Source organism: Artemia sp. Qi Xiang Cuo, chromosome 16 (genome assembly GCF_049724085.1).
Source record: "Artemia sp. Qi Xiang Cuo chromosome 16, ASM4972408v1, whole genome shotgun sequence".
In the NCBI taxonomy this organism is placed as follows: Eukaryota; Metazoa; Arthropoda; class Branchiopoda; order Anostraca; family Artemiidae; genus Artemia; species Artemia sp. Qi Xiang Cuo.
This window is the reverse complement of record NC_142809.1, coordinates 8,353,811-8,375,683: the sequence shown is the minus strand read 5'-3', so window position 1 is coordinate 8,375,683 and position 21,873 is coordinate 8,353,811. Positions and strand designations below refer to the sequence as shown.

The window sequence follows — 21,873 nt, the reverse complement described above, 5'->3', positions numbered from 1 at the left end:
TTTAGTGGAAAAATCAGAAATGTTTCCGTCATTCCGTTTAATTGAGTATTCCAATGGTAGATTGACAATAAACATGTACGAATGCCATCTGGACAATGTTCGGTGCATCCATAAGAAATTTCAAACAGTTACAAGTAGTCTGGGAAGTGTGAAAACTATAGGCTAGTTTACTATGTACATTGGTGGTTTTACGGAAGGGAGAGAGGGGGCACCAAGGGCGCCCGCAGAAAATTTTCCAGGGGGAGGGGGAGACACCAGAATAGCGGAGATTGGAGGAAAAATAAATTCGTTACTTTAGAAATAAATTTGGGCTATAGATCTGCACATTAGGGGGGGGGGGTAAAGAATAGCTGGACAGAATATATGGGAAATATATAATTTGGGCTATATATTTGCACATAAGTCCGGGTCCCGGCTTCATTGCCGATGTTTGGCCTAGGACTCACAAGTAGGTAGACTCAGTCCCAGCTCTGGGACCCATAGGCTGGCTATTATAGGTGGTTGTTCTATCTGGTACAGAAGAGAAATATAACAATATAGAAGAGGTTTGGACAAGACGGGTGAAATTAAAATAATATCTTAAGTTACTTGATATTCCTATGAGATGGGAAATTTCTACAACAATAAAAAGATTTCTAACTTACGTTGTAAACAAGGCAGAATAGTAAAAACCCCGAATTCATTATTTGAAATGAATAGCCCCTCAAATTTATACAAAAAAACAAAGTCGAATAAAAAGGTTTTCTTTCAAAGACACTCGTTCAACTATTTATTATAGATATTATCATAGGATTGCTTTAAAAGAAAGACTTCTACAATACCAGAAAGAAAAAACCTCTAAAGAGGTCTAACTTACGTTGTAAATAATGTAGAGCAGTCAAAACCACAAATTTATTATCTGAAATGAATTGCCACCGAAATTATGTAAAAACTACACGGAATAACACATTCTTTAAAAGGCACTCGTTCAACTATCCGTTGTAGAGATCATCCCAGGATTGCTGTAAAAGAACAACTTCTACAATATCAGAAAAAAAAACCTCTAAAGAGGTCTAACTTGTGCAGTAAATAGCGTAGAGCAGTCAAAATCACAAACTTATTATTTGAAATGAATTGCCACTGAAATAATGTAAAAACTAAATCGAATAAAAAGGCTTTCTTTCAAAGACACTCGTTCAACTATCCATTACAGAGATTATCATAGGAATGCTGTAAAAGAACAACTTCTACATTAACAGAAAAAAAACTTCGCAAGAGGTCTAACTTACGTCTTAAGTAAGGTAGAATAGCCAATACTACGAATTCATTATCTGAAATGATTTTTTTCATTATCTGAATTTTTTTAAAGTAAATGGGATAAAAAGGCTTTCTTTAAAAGGCACATCATTCAACTATCCCTTATAGAGATCATCACAGAATTGCTGTACAAGAACAACATTGTAAAAAAGAACTTCTACAATACCAGAAAAAAATCTCTCGAGGTCTAACCTATGTTATAAATGAGGTAAAGCAGTCAAAACCATGAATATTTATTATTTAAAATGAACTTCTGCTGAAATATCTTAAAAACTTAATAAGATAAAAAGTCTTTATTCGGAAGCATCCTCATTGGACTATCCATTATAGAGATCATCATAGGAATACTGTAAAATAACTGGAGATACTAGATCTTCAAAAGAGGACTCTATCATATCACTTTCTTTGGAAGAAGGACTGAACTGGTCACCCATAAACCAATCAGAGTAAGTACCAAGTGGTGCCCTCTTCATTGGATCTAAAAGAAAAAGGAAGAAATAACACTAAACAGCCTGTGTCTGCCATTTAAACAGTAGATTAGCAGCAAAGGAGTATTACGGAGTACATCAATTAAACCTAGCCATAAACCAATCAGAGTAAGCATCAAGTGGTGCCCTCTTCATTGGATCTAAAAGAAAAAAAGAAGAAATAACACTAAACAGCCTGTGCCTGCCATTTAAACAGTAGATTAGCAGCAAAGGAGTATTACGGAGCAGACCAATTAAACCCATGAATCAATTAAACTCATGAACCAATCAAAGTAAGTACGAAGCGGTGCCCTCTACGTTGGATAAAAAAAAGTTAACACTAAACAGCCAGAGCCATTTAAGCCGAAAAGTATCTCTCCCAGAGATTCTATTTGACAATAAGGCATCTGCTATCCCATAACGAGGGCGAAAATTGGCAACCAAAGAGCCGATTTTTACGTTAAAATATTTTTTTTTTTTTAAAGCACAAATAACACTAAAACCGAGTGTAAAAACTTGAGAAACATGTCTGCATTACAAAAAAAAAGTTGTGCCGAAAAAAAGAAAACTGATGAGAATTTGGGAATTAAAGTGATAGCTTAATCTTGACTCTATTCAACAAAAATTTAGTTTTAATCGATCAAATATCAGAAAATCAACCTGATGAAAAATCTTTTGAACATATTTTTGAAAATCATGCTAAAAAAAACACCAAGAAAAAAAAAAAAAAAAAAATAGGAACATGATTTAAAAGAAAATGTCAGAACGCCATAATTTTCGCCTTAAAACGACTTCACGGAATTTAAGGTTGATTTCTTGATTATTTTTGTCGGTTTGAAATTTTAGTTATCATATTAGTTATTCTTTGTCCATTGGGATTTTTAATATTGCTCGAATCAAAAACAGCTCTTGTGTTTCCATGTTTCTTGATCCATCGACTATTTTTGGCAATATTGCTTCAAGATAATTTTTTTTTGCAATTTTGGTTGCATCTTATTCTGCCAGTATCCTTTGCCACAGTTGTTTTTTAAATGACCTTTGCCTAAACAAATCAAAAAATACCTGGAATCAATGTCATGACACTGAACGTTAAAACCAAAAATTCAGTCTGTCAGGAAGGAGGAGGACGAGTTGAGGCTGAGAGACAAATTTTTGTCAAAAAGCTAATTTACTAAAATTTACCCAAGCCTGTTAAGCAACAAAATCATCAAGATTAAAACAATCACTAAAATAAGTATTGTAAAATTGCAAATTGGCAGTTTTTTCTCATTCCTTTCTTTAAAGTTCAAATAGACAATAAAAACGCAATATTTTTCTGTAGTATTTAGAACAAGAGACATGTCTGGGCCCCTATATAATCCTGGTCTCTCCCCCCACCTTCCTTGCTGGTGTATGGATAATGAAATTCCTTGGACAATAAAAAGACAGGGTGGGAGGGGGAATGATTGATGCCATGTCCCAGCAAATATTTACGTAAGTTTTCCACCACATAATTGGCAATCCAAAATCTAAATATGTCTGCTGTATATCATTGATAGTGTTCTTGAGATACAACCAGCCAATCACTAATCTGAAAACTATTCTTGATGCTACAGAGCAGATAAAAGAACAGCTTCTTCTGGCAGTGGAGATGAGATCAGTCAGTTAGTTATTCGATGCTCACAAGAGAGCATGCGTTTTTTGTGTGTTTTCTTAAAGGCAACCGCCTAGCCTATAGACCATTATAAGATTGCATATAGTCATTAGGCTTCATTAAAAGGTGATTAATTACATACTTAATTGGTTAAGTATACCCTTAAGTAACCTTTAAGTTATGTACACTTTTTTGTTAAAGGTACGTACTTGGTAAAGGTACTGGTAAGTATACCCTGTTTTGTCTCACGGCTTGAGGACTGAACTGGTACACTAAGGAAAATTTTCCTTTGTTTTGAGACTGGAAAGGATAATTGGTATTTGGAAGGAGGCGCGGCAAACTGTTTGTTTGCCGCCAAAATATATACGTTTTTACTTTTATAATTTTTATAAATCAAATAATATTAACATTTTGATTACTAAATATTAGTATATGTATATTAAACTGACAATGCACATTCATTTGCATTTTTTTAAGTAAAGTGCAAATTATGTTCTGGCCTTGGGATGGCATAGGGGTTTTGAGTCCTACTCATGTTAATTTCTGCTCGTTTTGGGTTTGACTCGGTTATTTATTGTAATTTCTGTTCGTTTCGGGTTTCATTTATTTATCGATGCTGCTTTGTGGTAGTTTCACGCTTGGTAGATTTTTTTATTTTATTTTTGCTCATTTTTGGTCTAATGGGGTTCTTTACTTTTCTTTGAAAAACTTGTTTTGTGGGAAAAGTTTTTTAATTAATTTCTGTCTGTTTCATATTGACATAGTCTGTTGAGGCAAAAAGAAAATAATTCTTTAATTTTTTTTTTTAACTTTATAGTTTGGCCTGCTATTTGTATGCTGGAGAAGAATTTTCAGCAATTTTTAACAACATACACACTTTTAAAAATTTGGACACAAATAGTAGTGTTTAATTTAGTTTCATACCTCCTCTAGTTCATCTGAAATGGAAAACTTGATACCATTCCCAAAAAAAAAATCGGTTTACTTTCTTTGATAGCTTGGGTACAATTACGCTATTTTGATTTGGTTAAATTTTAAGAGCAGAAGTAGCACCGAAAGTTTGAACATAATACCTTCAGTCGTTCTTGGGATACTGCTGAGATGCCTTATTGGGAATTAGCATTAACACAGTGCATTTTGATTTAATCTTAAGGCAACATTTAGTTTTTAAACATAATAGGCAAATGGGAGGGTGGGTGTGGGATGGTGATTAGTCGCCCTCCAATCAATTTTGACTATTAGCCCTTTCTATTTTCAATCTAATGAGCCCTTTTCGAAGTTCCTAAGACAACTCCTTAGATACGAAGTGCCATGTTCTAAACCAAAAAAAAAGAAAAAAAAAATACATTGTACCCACATCGATGTTTACTATAAAAATGTCAAGCCTTCCAATAACTTTCGACTATTAAAAAGGCACTAGCCCTTTCAATTTCCAATCGAATGAGCCCTTTCTGAGTTTCTACGTCATCGCTTTCTATAAGCACCTTATATGCCCCAAAGGCATAAATTATAACCCTTGCCCTGAGGGCTGTGAGGGGTTTGTCATCCTCAAAGGCCTAATTTCCAGAACTTTCAACTACGTTAAACAAAATGGCTATCTCAAAATTTTGACTGGATGTGTTTGGGGAATGGTGGGCATGAGGGGGGCGTTAGTTGCTCTCCAATCACTTTCAACTATAAAAATGGCACTAGCCCTTTCAATTTCCAATCAAATGAGTCCTTTTGAAATTTCTACAACAACGCTTTCAATAAAAACCTTATATGCCCCCAGGGCATAACTTACAACCCTTGCCCTGAGGGCTGGGGGGGGGGGGGTTGTCATCCTCAAAGAAATAATTTTCGAAGCTTTCAACTACGTTGAAAAAAATGGCTATCACAAAATTTGGATTGGATGTGTGTGAGGAACTGGGAAGCGTCAGAGGGGGGTTACTTGCAATTCAATTACTCTCGACTGTGAAAAAGGACACAAGTCGTTTCAATTTAAAAAAAAGTTATTACTTTTTGAAGTTTCTACGACAACGCTTTCTATAATAAAAAAAACCCTTATATACCCCCAGGGCATAACTTACAACCCTTGGCCTGAGGGCTGGGGGGGGGGTTGTCATCCTCAAAGACCTAATTTCCAGAACTTTTAACTACGTTGAAGAAAATTACTATCCCAAAATTTTGATTGGATGTGTTTGGGGAAATTGTGGGCATGAGAGGGGGGTTAGTTGCCCTCCAATCACTTCCAACTATTAAAAGGGCGACTAAAAAAGGCCGACTATTCAAAAAAACCTTGCCCTGTGGGCTGTGGGGGGAGTGTCATCCTCAAAAAAAATAATTTTCAGACTTTTTAACTACGTCGAACAAAATAGCTATCTCAAAATTTTGATTTTGATGTGTTTGGGGAATTGGTGGGTGTGAGAGGGGTGTTAGTTATCCTCCAATCACTTTCGACTATTAAAAAGGGCACAAGCCTTTCTAATTTCCAATCGAATGAGCCCTTTTTAAAATAAATAATCTATAAAAACGTTATATGCCCCCAGGGCATAACTTACAACTCTTGCCCCGAGGGCTCTGAGGGGGGTTATCATCCTCAAAGACCTGATTTCTAAAACTTTTAAAAATATTGAACGAAATGGCAATCTAAAATTTTGACAGGATGTGTTTGGGGAAAAGGTGTGCGTGAGAGGGGGGTTAGTTGCCCTTAAATCACTTTCGACTACTAATAAGAGTACTAGCCCTTTGAATTTCCAATTGAAAGAGCCCTTATTCAAGTTTCTACGACAAAGCTTTCAATAAAAACCTTATGTGCCCCAGGGCATAACTTACAACCCTTACCCTGAGGGATGGGGGGGGGGTGTCCTCCTCGAAAACATAATTTCTATCTGGAAATCAACTACGCTGAACAAAATGGCTATCTAAAAATTTTGGTTGGATTTGTTTGGGAAAATGGTGGGTGTTGAAGGGGTGTTAGTTGCCTTCCAATCACTTTCGCCTGTTAAAAAGGGCACAGGCCACTCCAATTTCCAATCGAATGAGCTCTTTTCGAAGTTTCTACGACCCTTCGATACGAAGTGCCCTGGTCTAAGACCAAGAACCAAAAAAATAAAACATTGTGCCAACATCGGTCTTTACTTAGGCAGCGCTTTTGCACTGCCTATGATTAATAAAACACTGAGGATGACCATTGATAAAATAAGAATTCCTGGCTTGATGCAACAATTAGCCATGTCTTGATGCAACCTATGCAACCTGCAAAATACCTGATAACTTCAATTCAAAATCAACGGACTCGGGATTATTTTGCAGGTTGCATAGGTTGCATCAAGACATGGCTAATTGTAGACAGAGAAAAGCCAAGACAGATAGTTCAAGTAACTGAGAGGCAAATGTTTAAATGGCTGGGGCACGGGTAAATGGCGGGAGTATGCATGACTCTCTTATTGGACACATTATTACACTCTCTTGAATTGAAGTTATCAAGTATTTTGCAGGTTGCATAGATTGCATCAAGACATGGCTAATTGTAGACAGAGAAAAGCCAAGACAGATAGTCCAAGTAACTGAGAGGCAAATGTGTAAATGGATGGGGCACGGGTAAATGGCGGGAGTAAGCATGACTCTTATTGGAAACATACTTGCTTATTAGTTTTTGGAAAGGCATGCCTGCCTATAATCTCAGGCATGTTGACCAAGAATTTAAAATTGACATAAGACCGTTCCCGAACCAAAGAGTAAACATTTATCATTGAAAGGCTGATTTTTTCAAGCATTTGAAGTGAGCAGTAGCGATACAAATAGCTTCTTATTATTAGTAGCAAGGTCATTAGTTGCCAACAAGGATACAGAAAAACAAAAAACATAAGGATATTGGAAGTGACAGGGTTGCCACAAGTTCAAGGAGTCAAAAATAGGGACTTTAAGGACTTTTTTAGTGAAAAAGGAACCTTCCTGACAGGAAGGTCCTGTCATAACACTGCAATGCCATCATATACATAAGAAAATAAGAATCATGGGAATGGCAGGGCTGTCACAGGTTCAAGGAGCCAAAAATAGGGACTTCTTTGGCGGAAAAAGGGACCTTAGGAACCTTTCTGGCACCAAAAAAGGGACAAATAGGAACCTGATCCAGCTGTTGTTTACCCTATGACACAATAAACATCATATTCGATGCTCACATCAATCTCTTCAAAATCTGAAACCAGGATGGTCATATCAAGATGATCCCTCTTTCCGTGTGGACCGTCTCAGGTTTCTTATTTTTTCTTCTTCTTGATTTTCAACTATGATGGTATAAAAATTGGAAAAATACGTAAGTTCAGTTAATGACCAGAAAATCATCACAAGACTGCGACATTTCAAAATCACTTTGTTTGCTTGTTTTGCTTTTTGTTTTTTGGCTTTGCGTCCTCTAGACTTCTTCAGAAGTGCAGTTATCAGCAACTTCTTTATTTCTGTTCCGAAATAAAATTTCAAGACAGCAAATTAAAAGTGAACAGCATTTAATAAATGTTAAAATGAGTTAAAGAGTGTAATGAATTTAATGAGTCAAAAGTGAATAACAGTCACTACTCCTAGATTTCTTGTAGTTGAGTTTTTTTTATCGTTTTTTAACTTTCGGTTACTAAGCGTCGAAGAGCTACAGCTACCGCTGCGACGATAATATAAGGATTATATCAGGGTATGTAATGATTCAAAGTCACTGACAACTTTGGCGAATTAATTAATCCATTAAGAGCGAGCTGAGAAAGTATGTCGAACCCCCGGTAATACATATCTAAAACAAAAAGCTCGGCAGCTCAAGTGACAAAAAGCAAAGGGTGTCGAACTATTCTGTTCATCATTATCAATAAGATTTGGACACTGTAGCCTTAAAACCAGTCTGCAGTCTTTGGGATGCTAAAGATCTCTTGATAACTAAAAAGAATTCTTCACTGAAGTATTGACATGACTTAATCTTGCAAAAAGAAACTTTTAGGGCCTCGAAGGTATTTTAGGGTTTTCTAGGGACCCTCACCAGTTTTGGGAACTTAAGGGACCTAGTGGCAACCCTGGAATGGCTTCCAAACTAAAAGCATCCCATCCCAAAGCTGAATTTTACCCAGCATTTGAAATGAACAGTACTCTAGGCAAATTACATTAATGTTAGCGTCAAGGTCGTTAAACAAAAAGGTTGTTGAACCATGATTTGCATTGTCAACACGGCATCACATGGATAAAAACCGCACTGCCTTACAATCATAGGCCTAAATATCCTAAGAGTGATATCAAAAGCAACTGCGCAACGACGAGTAGTCAAGACCTGTAGCTGCATATTAAACAGGAAAAAACATTTTTGGTAGACAAATCTTGGTTTTGTTGTTTTTTTTAGCATTATCAAAACATTTTGCAGAGGATCAATTTTGCAGAGGAATCCATGCTAACATCATGGTGCATTTACAAATGATTTTAGTTGTAACCTAGGGCAAATATTGGGCATGTACAAGTCAGCATTCAAGTGTGCAAGAGTGGAAAAATTCATAGTTTTGAAGGAGGAGCAACTAAAAACCCAACTATCTTTTTAAGGATCTGGAAATTTGTTTATTTGTCATTAAATTCAATGGGATGACATTTTGTCGATGAGAGATGACAGACTGTAAATAATGGTATTTCTTGGCCATGTTAGCCGTGTAGCTAGGGCCAAAAGAAAAGCAGTCTTCCCCAAATAGGATAAGAAGACGTTATAAGAAAGGATTTAAACAAAATTGCAACTCCCTCCTCCAATGAAGGAGGGAGGTGAAAAATAAAGATGAGAATAGATTGGCATGAAGAAGGTATGTGCGCAGCTGTGTTGGCCTTGCGTAGTTTGATGCTTCAATGAGTTGCTAGTGGCAGCAGTATAATCGAAATAAATTCGTTCAATGTAGAACAAAATTCGGAATTAAAAACTGGATTAATTAGAAATAGATAAAAATTAAATTAAAAATGGATTAAAAAAGGAATTAAAATTGGGTTAGAAGCTACATCCCCTTTAAATATGATGTTCTTTGCGTTTTCAACTAAGAATTTTTTGTTGCAAAACCTTAAAATAGTACCATATATGGTAGTGTGTTCCAGCTGATGCCTCATCTGCTCTGAGATCAAATAACAACATTTCAAACAATCATGGTATGTGTTCGAAGACTTTTTCTTGGACACATAGGACAAGGGGTTCTGATACATCAAAATAAGTGCTTTTAAGCTGATATATCAAAATTGCTACTGTCAGGTCTAAACATGTAGGCCAATACTACAAATCAATCAATTTCATATTAATTCTATTTATTTAGACTATAAAGCATCCAAAGGCATTTGCAACAAAAATTCTAAGTTAAAAACGGATTTAATTAATGGCTTAGATGCTAAATGCATTTTAAATATATTAATTTACTTTTTCTTCAAACCAAATTGGGAATTCTTATATCTTCAATAGGACTTTCTTTTAGAAAATAAAATGGCATTGAATATGTCCCAGCTGTTTTGAGATGGAATAGTGTATTTCATTCGATCCTGGTGGTATGTATGGTATGTACTTCAAGCTAAAAAGTTAACCTAAAATTTTACTTTTCAAACAGAAACATTGTTGCAAAACTTTAAAATGCATAAGAAGTTGATTTACTTTTTTTCTGTTAAACCAAACTGAGACTTCTTGTGTTTTCAGTAGGATTTTTTTTCTAAATAATATGGCATTGAATAGGCTATGTCCCAGCTATTTTGAGATGGAATAGAAATATCTAAAACGATCATACTAAGCACTAGAAGGCATGTCCCAGGACAGATAGGAAAAGGGGTTCTAATACATAAAAAAAGTCCCTTTGAGCCCATACATCCTAATTGCCACTGTCATATACAACACATTCAAACAATAGGATTTTACCAGTTGGCATGGTCTTGTAGGGAGGCCTATGATTGATTTTGTTTATTATTTATTTTTTATTTATTTAATTTAATTTTTTTGATTATTATAGTTATATTATTTTTCTTCTTTTTTTTTTAAGTAAGTAACAATGGGTTTATTTAAAAAAAAAATATATATATACATCATCGATTCCCTGAAGCAATGCTTGTGCGGGAGAAAACCCACCTAATAAATAAAAAAACCGAGAAACCAAAAATGAAAAAAAAAAGAAATAGAAAAAAAAAAAAAAAAAAAAAAAAAAAAAAAAACAAAATTAGAGCTAAACGTACCAGACCCGAAAACAAAAGAACCTCCAAAAAAAACCCAACAAAAATATAAAAATTAGAATCATATCCAGCTGCAACTAAACCCACCTCAAAAACAAAACTTAAGTGGCATGGAATAATCCATTCAAAATATACACATCAAAACAATGGTTCTTTAGCGACTTACAAAAATCCTGCAAACCTCCAACATTCCTCAAATCCTCTGGCAAACTCTCCCAAACTAACGGAACAACATGGCGAATTGAAAACCTAGACCTAGACGTGACCATAGCTGGTCTTCGCACCAACTGATAAGATCGTGTCAAATGATCGTGAGTAGTAGACGCAAGACTAAACATTCCTGAAAAACATGATGGTAACTCCGAAGCTAAATATTTAAACATAAACAGAGCATTATAGAATACACATATTCCTGCTAACGGTAGAATTTTATACTCGCGGTAAAGATGCCTCACCGATACAGATAGGTCAATTTGATTACCATAAAGCACTCTAATTGCCATATTCTGTGTTATGCAGAGCGGATGGAGGTGAGTTACGAATGTTTTCGACCAAACCTTTATTTCTTTCATTTTTTTTTTTTAGTTTGATTAATCCTTTGTTTAAAAAATGTAAGTAGCCACCCTGTCACAATGGCTTTTTTTCTTTTTTAGGGCGGTTATTAGTAATTTAGTTGTTGTGTTTCGTTTATAAATAAAAAAATTGAAATAAATATCGTGTTCATAATACTGTTTTGTATTTTTGTTTTTTTATATTTTATTGCTTTGAACCTTTTTTAAAATTTTATCTTGTTTGTATTGCTCTAACTTTTTTTTCTGTGCCCCTTGTGCCAAAGTTCATAGTCTTTTGTATTATCTTTTTTCGTTCTGCTGTATAAAAGCTGCTATCTCTGTTTTATTTTTAAAAAAAAAGAAATTTGTGTGGCTATCTCTCTAGAACAAGGAGATCCTTTTGAGCAATTTTTGACAGAGAAAGGATTCTCTGACTGTTCCCTCCATCTCTACAGGGATATTCAGAATATTCTAATTTCGAAGAAGCACCATAAGCAAGGTATCCAAGACTGACATTGAATTCAGATATATTAGAAAATGACTCACCAATTAGGCAAAGAAGTAATTGAGTATCTTTTGATGAACAGACAACCGCTTGCTTGTAATTCAAACTGTCTGGGCACTGAGAGTTTGGTCCTTTAAAAGCAATCACACATCCTTTTGCTGGAATATGCTCTAAAGGTGGAAACTTACTATAATTAAGTTGTACAATATCTTCGAAAATTTCTTTGCTGGGAGTTAGAACTTTTTGGCCATCTGAGCTTTGTGACAAATAGTCAGAAGAGTTGAGAGAGTCATGCTGCTGCTCTTCTGGATTGTTTTGGATAACCAGGCTGCTACTGGCACATCCTTGAAATGGATCATCATTGGTTTTCCCTTTTTTACATTTAAATTCATAGTCATCACTCTCAATTATTCTAGATTCAGTCATGCTTTATTCAATAATTGGATTTTCGTTATGCTGTTTAGTTACAATTCTTCTTGGAATAGCTAATGGACACTAGACTGCAAAAAAAAAAAAAGATATTTAATATAGTGGTACACTAAGAGTAGTAATATCTCCCATGAGATTGGCATGACAAGAACCTTCTGCCAGGAGCAGATACAGAATTTTTTTTTTTGTTTTGTTTTTTTTTGGGGGGGGAGGGGGGGGGGAATAAAAATTTGGCTCACCCATCGGTATTTTTCGCACCTCTGGCCCTGTAATTAGTGCAAATTTTGGCCCAATTTTTTTTGGATAGGGGGGGGGGGGTATGTGCCTCCTCCTCCTAGACAAAATGACAAATACAAACATGATTTATTCAAATCTTTCAGTTAGACTTCTACTCTTGACTGATCAAACTAAGGCTTATGGTAAAATTGCTTACCATCTCGTTTAGCACAAGCTCTATGCTCACCAGCTGTGTCAACATATTATGTTGTGGATAGAAAATTTTCTCTAACAATGATTCACGTGTGTTTTCAAGTTTGGTGAAAATAGAAGTAAGTTATAGTCTGATTGGATTTCTGTCCTCAGTGGTGTTCCCCAGGTCACCACCTTTGATCCAATACTGCTGAGTTTATATGTAAATGACTGTTCAACAGTTGTCCAGAGTCATGTACCTTTGTTTTCAGATAGTCCAGAGCTATTTGGCCCTATTTCTTTGATTGATAATATGCTCTAGCTTGACATAAACTTATCATATTAATGGGCTACTACTTGGAAATTGGAGTTTAACTCCATCAAATACAAGATCCTTTATCTGGGCCATAAAAAATCATCACCATTCTTACTGTAACTTCCTCAGGAAGTTAAAAAAACTTATAATGAAACTAAAGCAAAGTTTTTCACTGGATGATTTAGGGTTCTCTACACAAATTGTGAAACAAATAGCTCCTAATATAGCCCCATTGTTGGCACATATTTTTAATTTGTCTTTACTAAATGCAGTTTTTCCTGATCTTTTAAAAAATGCCCATGTATTAGCTTTGTATAAAGGTGGTGCTTCTACAGATCCTTCAAACTATACAGGAATTTCACTGTTATCTATTTTTGGTAACATTTTCGAAAAAATCGGCAGAACTAGCAATACATCAGCTTTTAATTGAAATAAATAATGTCCTAGATACTGGTCAGAACGCCTTGGCTATATTATTGGATGTGGCCAAGGCGTTCGACTCGGTTGATCACTGTCTTTTACTAAATAAACTAAAAAAATATTGATTTTCTTCAAATCCTTTAATTTTTTCGCCTCTTACCTTGCTGAAAGAACAATTGAACGCCATAATTGTAAAAACGGAATCCGATGTAAGTCATTTTCCGTAAATTGTGGGGTTTCTCAGGGCTCTGTTTTGGGTTCTACCCTATTTCTTCTTTTTATTAATGATTTGCCTGAGTTTCTTCCAATCTGCAAAATTGTTATGTTTGCGGATGATGTTGTGATTTTTTCTTCCCATTCAGATTTAACGCAGCTTTTCCTGAACGCCCAAAGTACTCTATCAACTACTTCAGAGTAGTATTGTCGAAACCTTATTTGATTAAATGAAAGGAAATGCCAGTATATACTATTTTCACGAGTTGGTTCAGACAATTCTGATGCTTTTTCTCTTTATTTAGATAATGTGGAATTGAAACGGGTACTGTACAACAGTTTAGATATCTTGGGATAATTATATATGAAAGTTTGTCATTCCATGAACAAGTTAGAACTCTATTGTTAAAAGTCTCTAGGAATGTTGGGATTATGTGCTGTCTCCGCCATGTTTTTCTGGTTAATATACTTAAATCAATTTACTTTTCTCTGGTCCACCCTTTATTTCTATATTGTGTTTTTGTGTGGGCTTCAACTTTTCCTTCAGTTTATAAACCCCTTCAATTTTTTGAAAATAAAGCGATAGGGATACTTTTTCAGTTTGATAATAGGTCTTCTGTTACTCATCTTTTTGGATCAGCTGGAATTTTTTCTTTACATCGACTTCATTTCATTGCAATATCCCAGATATGTCACAATTACGTTTTTGGTCAGTTAGCATCAGATCTCCATGGAATTTTCCCTCTTAACTCACAGCATCATTCATATCCGACATCACTCAAGTTTAATTTCTTGCAGGAGTTTAGGGGAACAACTAAAGCAGGATTTAGTTTGAGGCATATTGGTCCAAAGGTGTGGAATTCTATTCCCCTGGATATTGGAGAGTGCGCTCATTACCAGCAGTTTCGCACAATGGTGGGGAAGTTTATCTCTGATGGTTGACTTTGGTTTTATTTAGGCCTACCTTGTTTGTATTTGGGCAGTTGTCCAAGAGGCTTGTTGTTTTTTTTTCATTTAATTTGTTAACAGTGTTTAATAATTTGTTGTAATTTTTATAGCACTCAATTATGCCACCAGGCATGTGCGCAGGTGTATTTTGTAGCATTATGTATATTTCATAAATAAAATATTTGTATCTGTATCTTACCTGCAGAGATAAACTTACAAGTTCTTAAAAACATTAGTCATAAGAGGTCTTCAGAGTTACTGTTGATGACAAGCTGAAATACCAAACCATGGTGAAGTGCAGGTGGCTAAAGCTAATAGACCCCTGAGTTTTATTAGATCTATGTTGAGCTCCAGAATACTAGCAATTATAAAAAAAAGTACACAACCCCTGCCTATCCCCATCTGGAATACAGTATGATTATTATATTTTGGATTTACCCTATTTTATGAGTGATTTGTAATCTGCTTGAGTGTGTTCAAAGGAAGGCCACAAAGACGACAATGCACCTAAGAACCCTACCATATCGAGATTGCTTAAAAAGACTTAAGCATCCAACTCTCAAGTACTAGAGAAACTTAGTCAACACAATCCAGATTTGAACAGGAATGAACATTGGGGGAAGGGGCAAGGAGGCAGCCTGTCCTGGGAGCAAGAGGTATTTTTGATCTGATGAAATACAATTTGAACCCTAATTTTCCATTTCTGGAACATACCAACGTTTAGGAGTGGAGAGTTGGCGTAGCTTTGTTTGGGAGCAATAGGGATAGAAAGGAGGACTGGTGGGATGATAGGGGAAAGGTTCCCTCTCTTAGAATCAAGTATGAGAAACCTTACTTGTAGGAAACAGTTTTGTGCACTCATTTCAGACTCCTCCAAGGTATTTAGACAGGAGGAGGTTGCCTAATCTGAGAACCTTCAATAGGTGACAGTAATTTCATGACAACACTGGTTGAAAGCTCCAATCTGAGCTTTGAGTACCAAAAGCAATATGTGTGTGTGTGGTATTGAAAAGCATTTGTATTTAAGAACTTTCATATTTAGTACAACACATCTTTATTTATTTCTCATTTGTCAAATTCAGTATCAATAGTGCTTCCAATATTGACACAACTATAGCATTAAGTTCCATATTAAAAAATTTCTGTGAATAGCGTGGTTAAAGTGTGTCTGGCGTTTTTTTTTTTCAAAAATAACTAGAAAGATGATTATTATCTTTGCATATTTTCTTATTGATTTTTTAATTTCCCAAAAGAACCCAAATTGAATACAGTATAGTTTGTCATGTGTAAAAGAAAACACCCATAGAACTCTCAAAAAATGTTAATGATTTTAGGTTATGAACTTGTCTTTTTGGTACTTCACTGGTACTTTCACTGGTACTTTTTGGTGTTCAAAGTTGTAATATCTCTTTGTATTGATTTATGTTTGCTAATAGATTCAAAATCAGAACTATGTTTATGTGCTTATTGAAGGAGTGAACAATAATTCAAATTTCACAGTTCAAGCACAATTTAGTGGGATAAAAAAGTCCATTATTGTCATGTATATGGTTCAATATTGTGGGAATTATGTTTAATATAATGTTAACAGCATTATGGGAATTATTTATTGGACAAAATGCACTGATTTATGTTTGCTAATAGATTCAAAATCAGAACTATGTTTATGTGCTTATTGAAGGAGTGAACAATAATTCAAATTTCACAGTTCAAGCACATTTCAGTGGGATAAAAAATGCATTATTGTCATGTATGGTTCAATATCATGGGAATTATGTTTAATATAATTATTTTAAGATTATTATGAAAATTATTTACTGGACAAATTGTTTATACCAACATACTCAGGAGAGCCAAAAACAGAGGTTGAAAGTGAAAACAGAACTTAACTCCCATAACTTATATACTACAAGACATGTGGTTGAAGTTGTTATTAACTATTGTCATTAACACTGCATAATCTTTTGTCCACTATATATGAACAGAGTAAAGAAGAAGCCTGTCCAAACATGACAATCACCTTGAAGATGTATTTAACTGTACCTGTATCAGTTATTTCTAATGAAAGAAGCGTCAGAAAATTAAAGTTAATTAAAAACTATCGTAGAAACAGGACAGCCAAGCAGCACTTGACAAACTTGAGTATAATCCAAAGAACATGATACAACTTTGAAGCTTTCATATGAAGACATTCGCTTCAAAAAAAGCATATGAAGTTAAGTTTTGCAAACAGGATAACATTGATTGTATATGATCTAAATTGTATGTCTACTGTGTCACCAATAAAATTTTGTTACGTGAAATCTTATAGTTTTTCTTGAACCTTATTAAACTCATTAGGATTTACATAAAAAAATATATTAGCAATAGTAAAATAATTAAATAAATATACAGTAAATAAATATATTCTTTAAGTAAGTAAGATAATCCTAATTTGATATCTATAATAGATTTTTTGGCTGGGGACCATCAAACACCATTCTTGCCCTGGGTGGCAGCAGGCCTAGATCTGTCCATGAGTTTGAAAAATCTTGAACTCTTCTAACCTTCCATAAGTATTCCTCCATTTTGATGCTACTATTGCTTGAAGTTACTAAAAAAAAAGTTTCAATAGCATACCAGTTCTAGAATAATCTGCCAGTTTTTTCTCTATTTGTTCAATATCAATAAGGAACAGCTTATCTGAAGAAACTCTACAGACACCATTCAAAAAATCAAGATTGGGCTTGGTAGAGACTGGTCACTTGTCTAATATATCTTCTGGTACAAAACATTTATGTGCGAATTTTATAGTTTCCTGAATCTTAGCTTGCCAAAGAGATGTAAAAAAGTAGTTTTCTCCAAAATTACCAGGTTTTCCCTTAAAAAAAATTTATTGGAGGGATTAAAAGTGTTTTTTTCATGCCTCAAGAAAAGAAGACCTTATTCATTGATGTATATCTGCTTGAAACAATAACATTTTCAGTTCAAATGATTTAAAAAGAATTCAGTATATAAAATACTTGCAATGACCTGTTACAAACATTGGTTGCACTCATAAATATTTTCAGCATAACATCTATACCTGGAATAAAGTAAAATTCTAGATAAGGGGCTCCTCTCCATCTTGGAAGTTTACTTAGGTGAACAAATCTTTCAGGAATGAATTGAGGGCCTGAAATATAGGCAGGTAATGCCAAGCTACTATGCCTACCTTTTTTTTATTTCCTACATAGAACCCCACACCATATGACCTTAAGCTAAAAAGAAGAACCTGCTTTTTTATTAATTTGTTTTTCTTGTAGTAAAGTGATTTGTTTCACTCAATTTAGGTCTGATTCAAGCATTCCTAGCAAGGGTTGAAACAAGACAAGCTTGTAGCCTATCAGGCACATGTGGTTGATAAGAGTGAGTTAAAGTTTTACATTATAATTCCCTTTTTCTTGAAAAGGTCCAGACACATACTAAAACTTCATAGCTTCAATGGAATTGTTGATTAAGGTTACTTACAGGGCAAAAATTAGATAGAAAAAAATTACCATTCAGTTTCCTATTAAAAGCTCTTGCCAAATATAATAAATACTACTTTTTTGATACTTTTAAATACTACTACTAATACTATAAACAACTCACCACAGCACCAAGCTGCCTGAGGCCAACACAGCTATGCATGCTCCATCCTAATCCATTCAAAGCCTCCCTCTTTACACCCTCCCAGGAAGTTCCTATTTGCTCTAAACCTTTCTTTATGACATTCTTCCACCCCAACTGCAGACAACCTGTTTTCCATTTAGCCCTAGACGGTTGGCTGAAAAGGACAATCTTTGGCAATCTGTCATCCTGTCTCTGCAAAATGTGCCCTAGCCATCTCAACCTTTCTCTCATTATAACCCTAGTAAGCAGGATTGAACCACACTTTTTGTACAGCCTAAAGGTTTGAAATACCAGTCAGCTACAGTCAGTCAGCTGGGTCCCCAGAACAATCCATAATCATTTCCTCTGGAAAACATCTAGCAAATCTTCATCTGCTTTACAGAATGCCCATGCTTCAAAGCCATATTTGACCACTGTCATAACTGTAGCTACCAATACTCTAATCTTGGGTTGCAGACTTATCTTCCTATTATTCCAAACTTTTTTTACTGTGAAAAAAACCTGAGCCCTGGCTATTCTACTTTTAACATCTCCACTGTTCCCACCATCTTTACTCATAATACTACCAAGATAAGTGAAGCAGCCCACCTGATCAATGGTTTTGCTACCCAATGTCACCTTTTCATCTTCACTTACTCCTAGCCTTAGTGACTTAGTCTTCTTAACATTAATTTTCAAACCTATTCTAGCACCCTGAACTTTCAAAACCTCTAAAAGTTAATTCATTTTGCTCATACTTTCATCTAAAATGCTTACATCATCAGCATAAACTAAGTCCAGGAGAGTTTTTTCTCCCCATTTGATTCCTTGTTCTCCCATGCCTTTCCTGTGCTTTTTAAGACAAAGTTCATCAAAATGATCCATATAAAGAGGGATAGAACACAACCCTGCTTAATTCCTGATTTAACACAAAACCAGCTGCTAATCTCATTTCCTACCTTAACTGCAGCAGGGTTATTTTTGTACATTGCACTAATCACTTTAACATATTTGTCTGGTTTACCATACCAGGATAAGACCTCTGCTAAAGCTCTTGTATCAACAGAATCAAATACTTGCTTATAATTTATAAAACTGAGGACCAAAGGTGTGTGATAACTGAGGCACTTCTCAATTATTAACCTCAGCATAAAAATTTGGTTACCTTTCCTACAGCCACAATGTTCTTCTCTTATAACTTTGTCTTCAGCATCTCTTAGTCTAAAAAGTATCGTATAACTACGTAATATACTACCTACAGATACCAGACTCACTCTGATAGCCTTTTTTATACAGTGGTTTAATTATGCTTTTCCTAAAATTGCTATGTACTTCTCCTTTTTCAAAAATCATATTCATAATCTTCAGTAACTTATTTCTAGCCTCAGAGCCACCATATTTAAGAAACTCATTTACCAACCTATCAACACCTGAAGCCTTACTATTTTTTAATTCTTCTAGTACTGTTGCTAATTCTTCCTCACAAAACAGATCTTCCTTCACATCAAAGGTATCACAAAGTTTTTCATTTTCTCTATATCTTTTCCTTTAGCTTGATCTTGGTTTAGCATATTCTCAAAATGTCCTGCCCTTCTCTTTTTAACTCTTTCCTTATCACTAATTGTGGCCCTGTTCCTATCAACAACTGGGACAAGTCCAGTTTGACTTCTCCCTCTCAATTTATTAACATACTGGTACAATATTTTACTATTATGCTGTCTAGCAGCATCTTCCAGATTCTCAGCAATTTTATCCATGGCCTCTACTTTACACCTCATTAGTTCATATTTTAATGCGTTCTCTCCTTTCTTTACATTCTTTTCTTTTCATATGATCTATCAATCAGATAAATCTTGTACAAACCCTTTCTCCAGTCTATTAAATATAAAGCTTTTTCACTAATACTCCTAGCTGATCTCCTGACTTTCTTCCCTAAGACACCATCAGCAACTTCACAAATTGTTTTCCTAAAATTATTCCATCCATATTCCACAATGTCAAACTCTCCAGTTTAGTATTCAACTGTTCCTGTAAAGTTTCTGTCAAATTCTCATTCTGGAGTCTACTAACTTCTGGGAGGTAGTTATCCTTCTGAATTTTCAGCTTTAAATTAACCCTAGGCACTACTAGATATTGGTCTTTACTTTTAACATCAATAACAGCACTCCAATATACCCTAGTATCTTGTATTCATACTGCTGGTCTTCAGTTTACAAAAACATAATCAATAAGGTTTGCTGTCTTATCATTGCTTGAATACAATGTTAACTTATGGGTCATTTCAAGACCAAACACTGTATTGGTTATAACTAGATTGTTATACCTATAAAAATTGTAGCAGTCAGTAGCCATTATTGTTTTCTTTTTCTATATTAAATTAACCTAGGATAGGATACCATCTATCCCTATTTCTACCAACCTGGGTAATAAAATCTCCTAATAAAATACCATATTTCTACATGAGATCCTGTCTATTTGCTCCTGTAACTGTAAGTAAAATACATCTGAGTCACTAGAATCTCTGTTAGTTGGTCCTACAGGGGCATATACTATAACTGATACCCTGAACTTTTATTCATAAAATGAGTGATTAGTATTCAATTTTTATTAATACTTTCCCAGCTACCTTATTCATCATGAGTCCTACTCCCAGTCTATGTACCTGATCCTTCTTGCCTGAGGAAATAAATTCTATAGGCTATCACCTAATTTCATGTTTCCTAACCCTGGGGTATGAGTTTTTGAAACTCCTAATAAATCCAGCTTGAATTGTCTGAATTTGTCAGTCAAAATGTCAATACAATAATTTTTTTCAAAAAAAAATTATATATTATAGTATTTCAGTTTGAAATACTGGCCTAGGAATAAGGTATGAACATATATTTGCAAATTAGGGGGGGGGTAAATTTTATTTCTGATGGAAATCAGAGGTAAGTTTAAACTTTACCTCCACCCCCTCCCCACAATGTGCAAATATATACCCTGAATTGGTATATACAGATGTGGGGGTAAAATTCATTTCTGACAAAAATGATCATTAGGCCTAGGCTATATTTGGAAAGAGCATAAAAAGGTATCAAGTGGGATGTTTACTTTATTTGTAGGTCAATAAGATGAACTGTGAAAAATTTACCATAAGATGTGGGCTACATATAAGGGTAAGTTAGGAAGGATAGGTTAAATAAAAATTGGATTTTCAATAGAAACAAATGTCATATTTGGATTCAGGGTAAGATTCTGATTCTAGAGGTAATTTAGTTTCTTATATATCTGAATAGTCTGTTAATATAGATACCTACCTTTTTTATGCTTGCTTTTTTGTTGCCTTCATCAATTTTATTGAATAGGCCTACTAAAAAAGTAGGCAAACATTCAAAAACTATAATCTATTGTAAGCTATCTTTGGCCTATGCTAATACTTGGTTTAAGCATAAGCCCTAGACTTCGTCCCAGCAATAGAAGTATTTTAGTGTTGTTTCATTGCTAATATAACCATAAGAACAGCTTTGATTTAGCAGTCAACAATATACATGTTATTGGATTTTAAATTTTTTTGTCACTTTAGGCCCGGCTCTACTTTCCTTTGAGAACGACCGAAATAAACATTACCATCTTCTCTTCTGGTTCGGCCAAAGAGAGGGAAAAGGTCATACTCCTACTAGTTCACTTCTATCTTTAACTTGTAAAACTATAGTATCTCCCCGACTTATGGCAAGTTCTGACCGTTGCAGAATCTGATCTCTGTTCAATTACAATATCTATTGATGTGAACTGGTATTTATAGTAATTTGGCTCTTATATTGCCATTTTGTCACAAAAGCTCTAAATATTGGCCGTAAGTACATAAAATGATATTTGACTTATAAGTTAAGAATTATAAAATAACT

General features: G+C 34.7%; 1 protein-coding gene across 1 annotated transcript; it reads right to left on the bottom strand.

The window, feature by feature from the left end:
• Window positions 1–1,519: 1,519 nt before the first annotated feature.
• LOC148942531 (uncharacterized) lies at window positions 1,520–21,530 on the bottom strand. The gene is made up of 3 exons (XM_089102271.1): window positions 21,286–21,530; window positions 11,682–12,140; window positions 1,520–1,774 (listed from the first exon to the last, which is right to left on the bottom strand). The coding sequence occupies exons 2-3, from the start codon at window positions 12,064–12,066 to the stop codon at window positions 1,614–1,616; spliced, it is 546 nt and encodes a 181-aa protein (XP_088958397.1). The 5' UTR covers window positions 12,067–12,140; window positions 21,286–21,530; the 3' UTR covers window positions 1,520–1,613.
• Window positions 21,531–21,873: the final 343 nt, after the last annotated feature.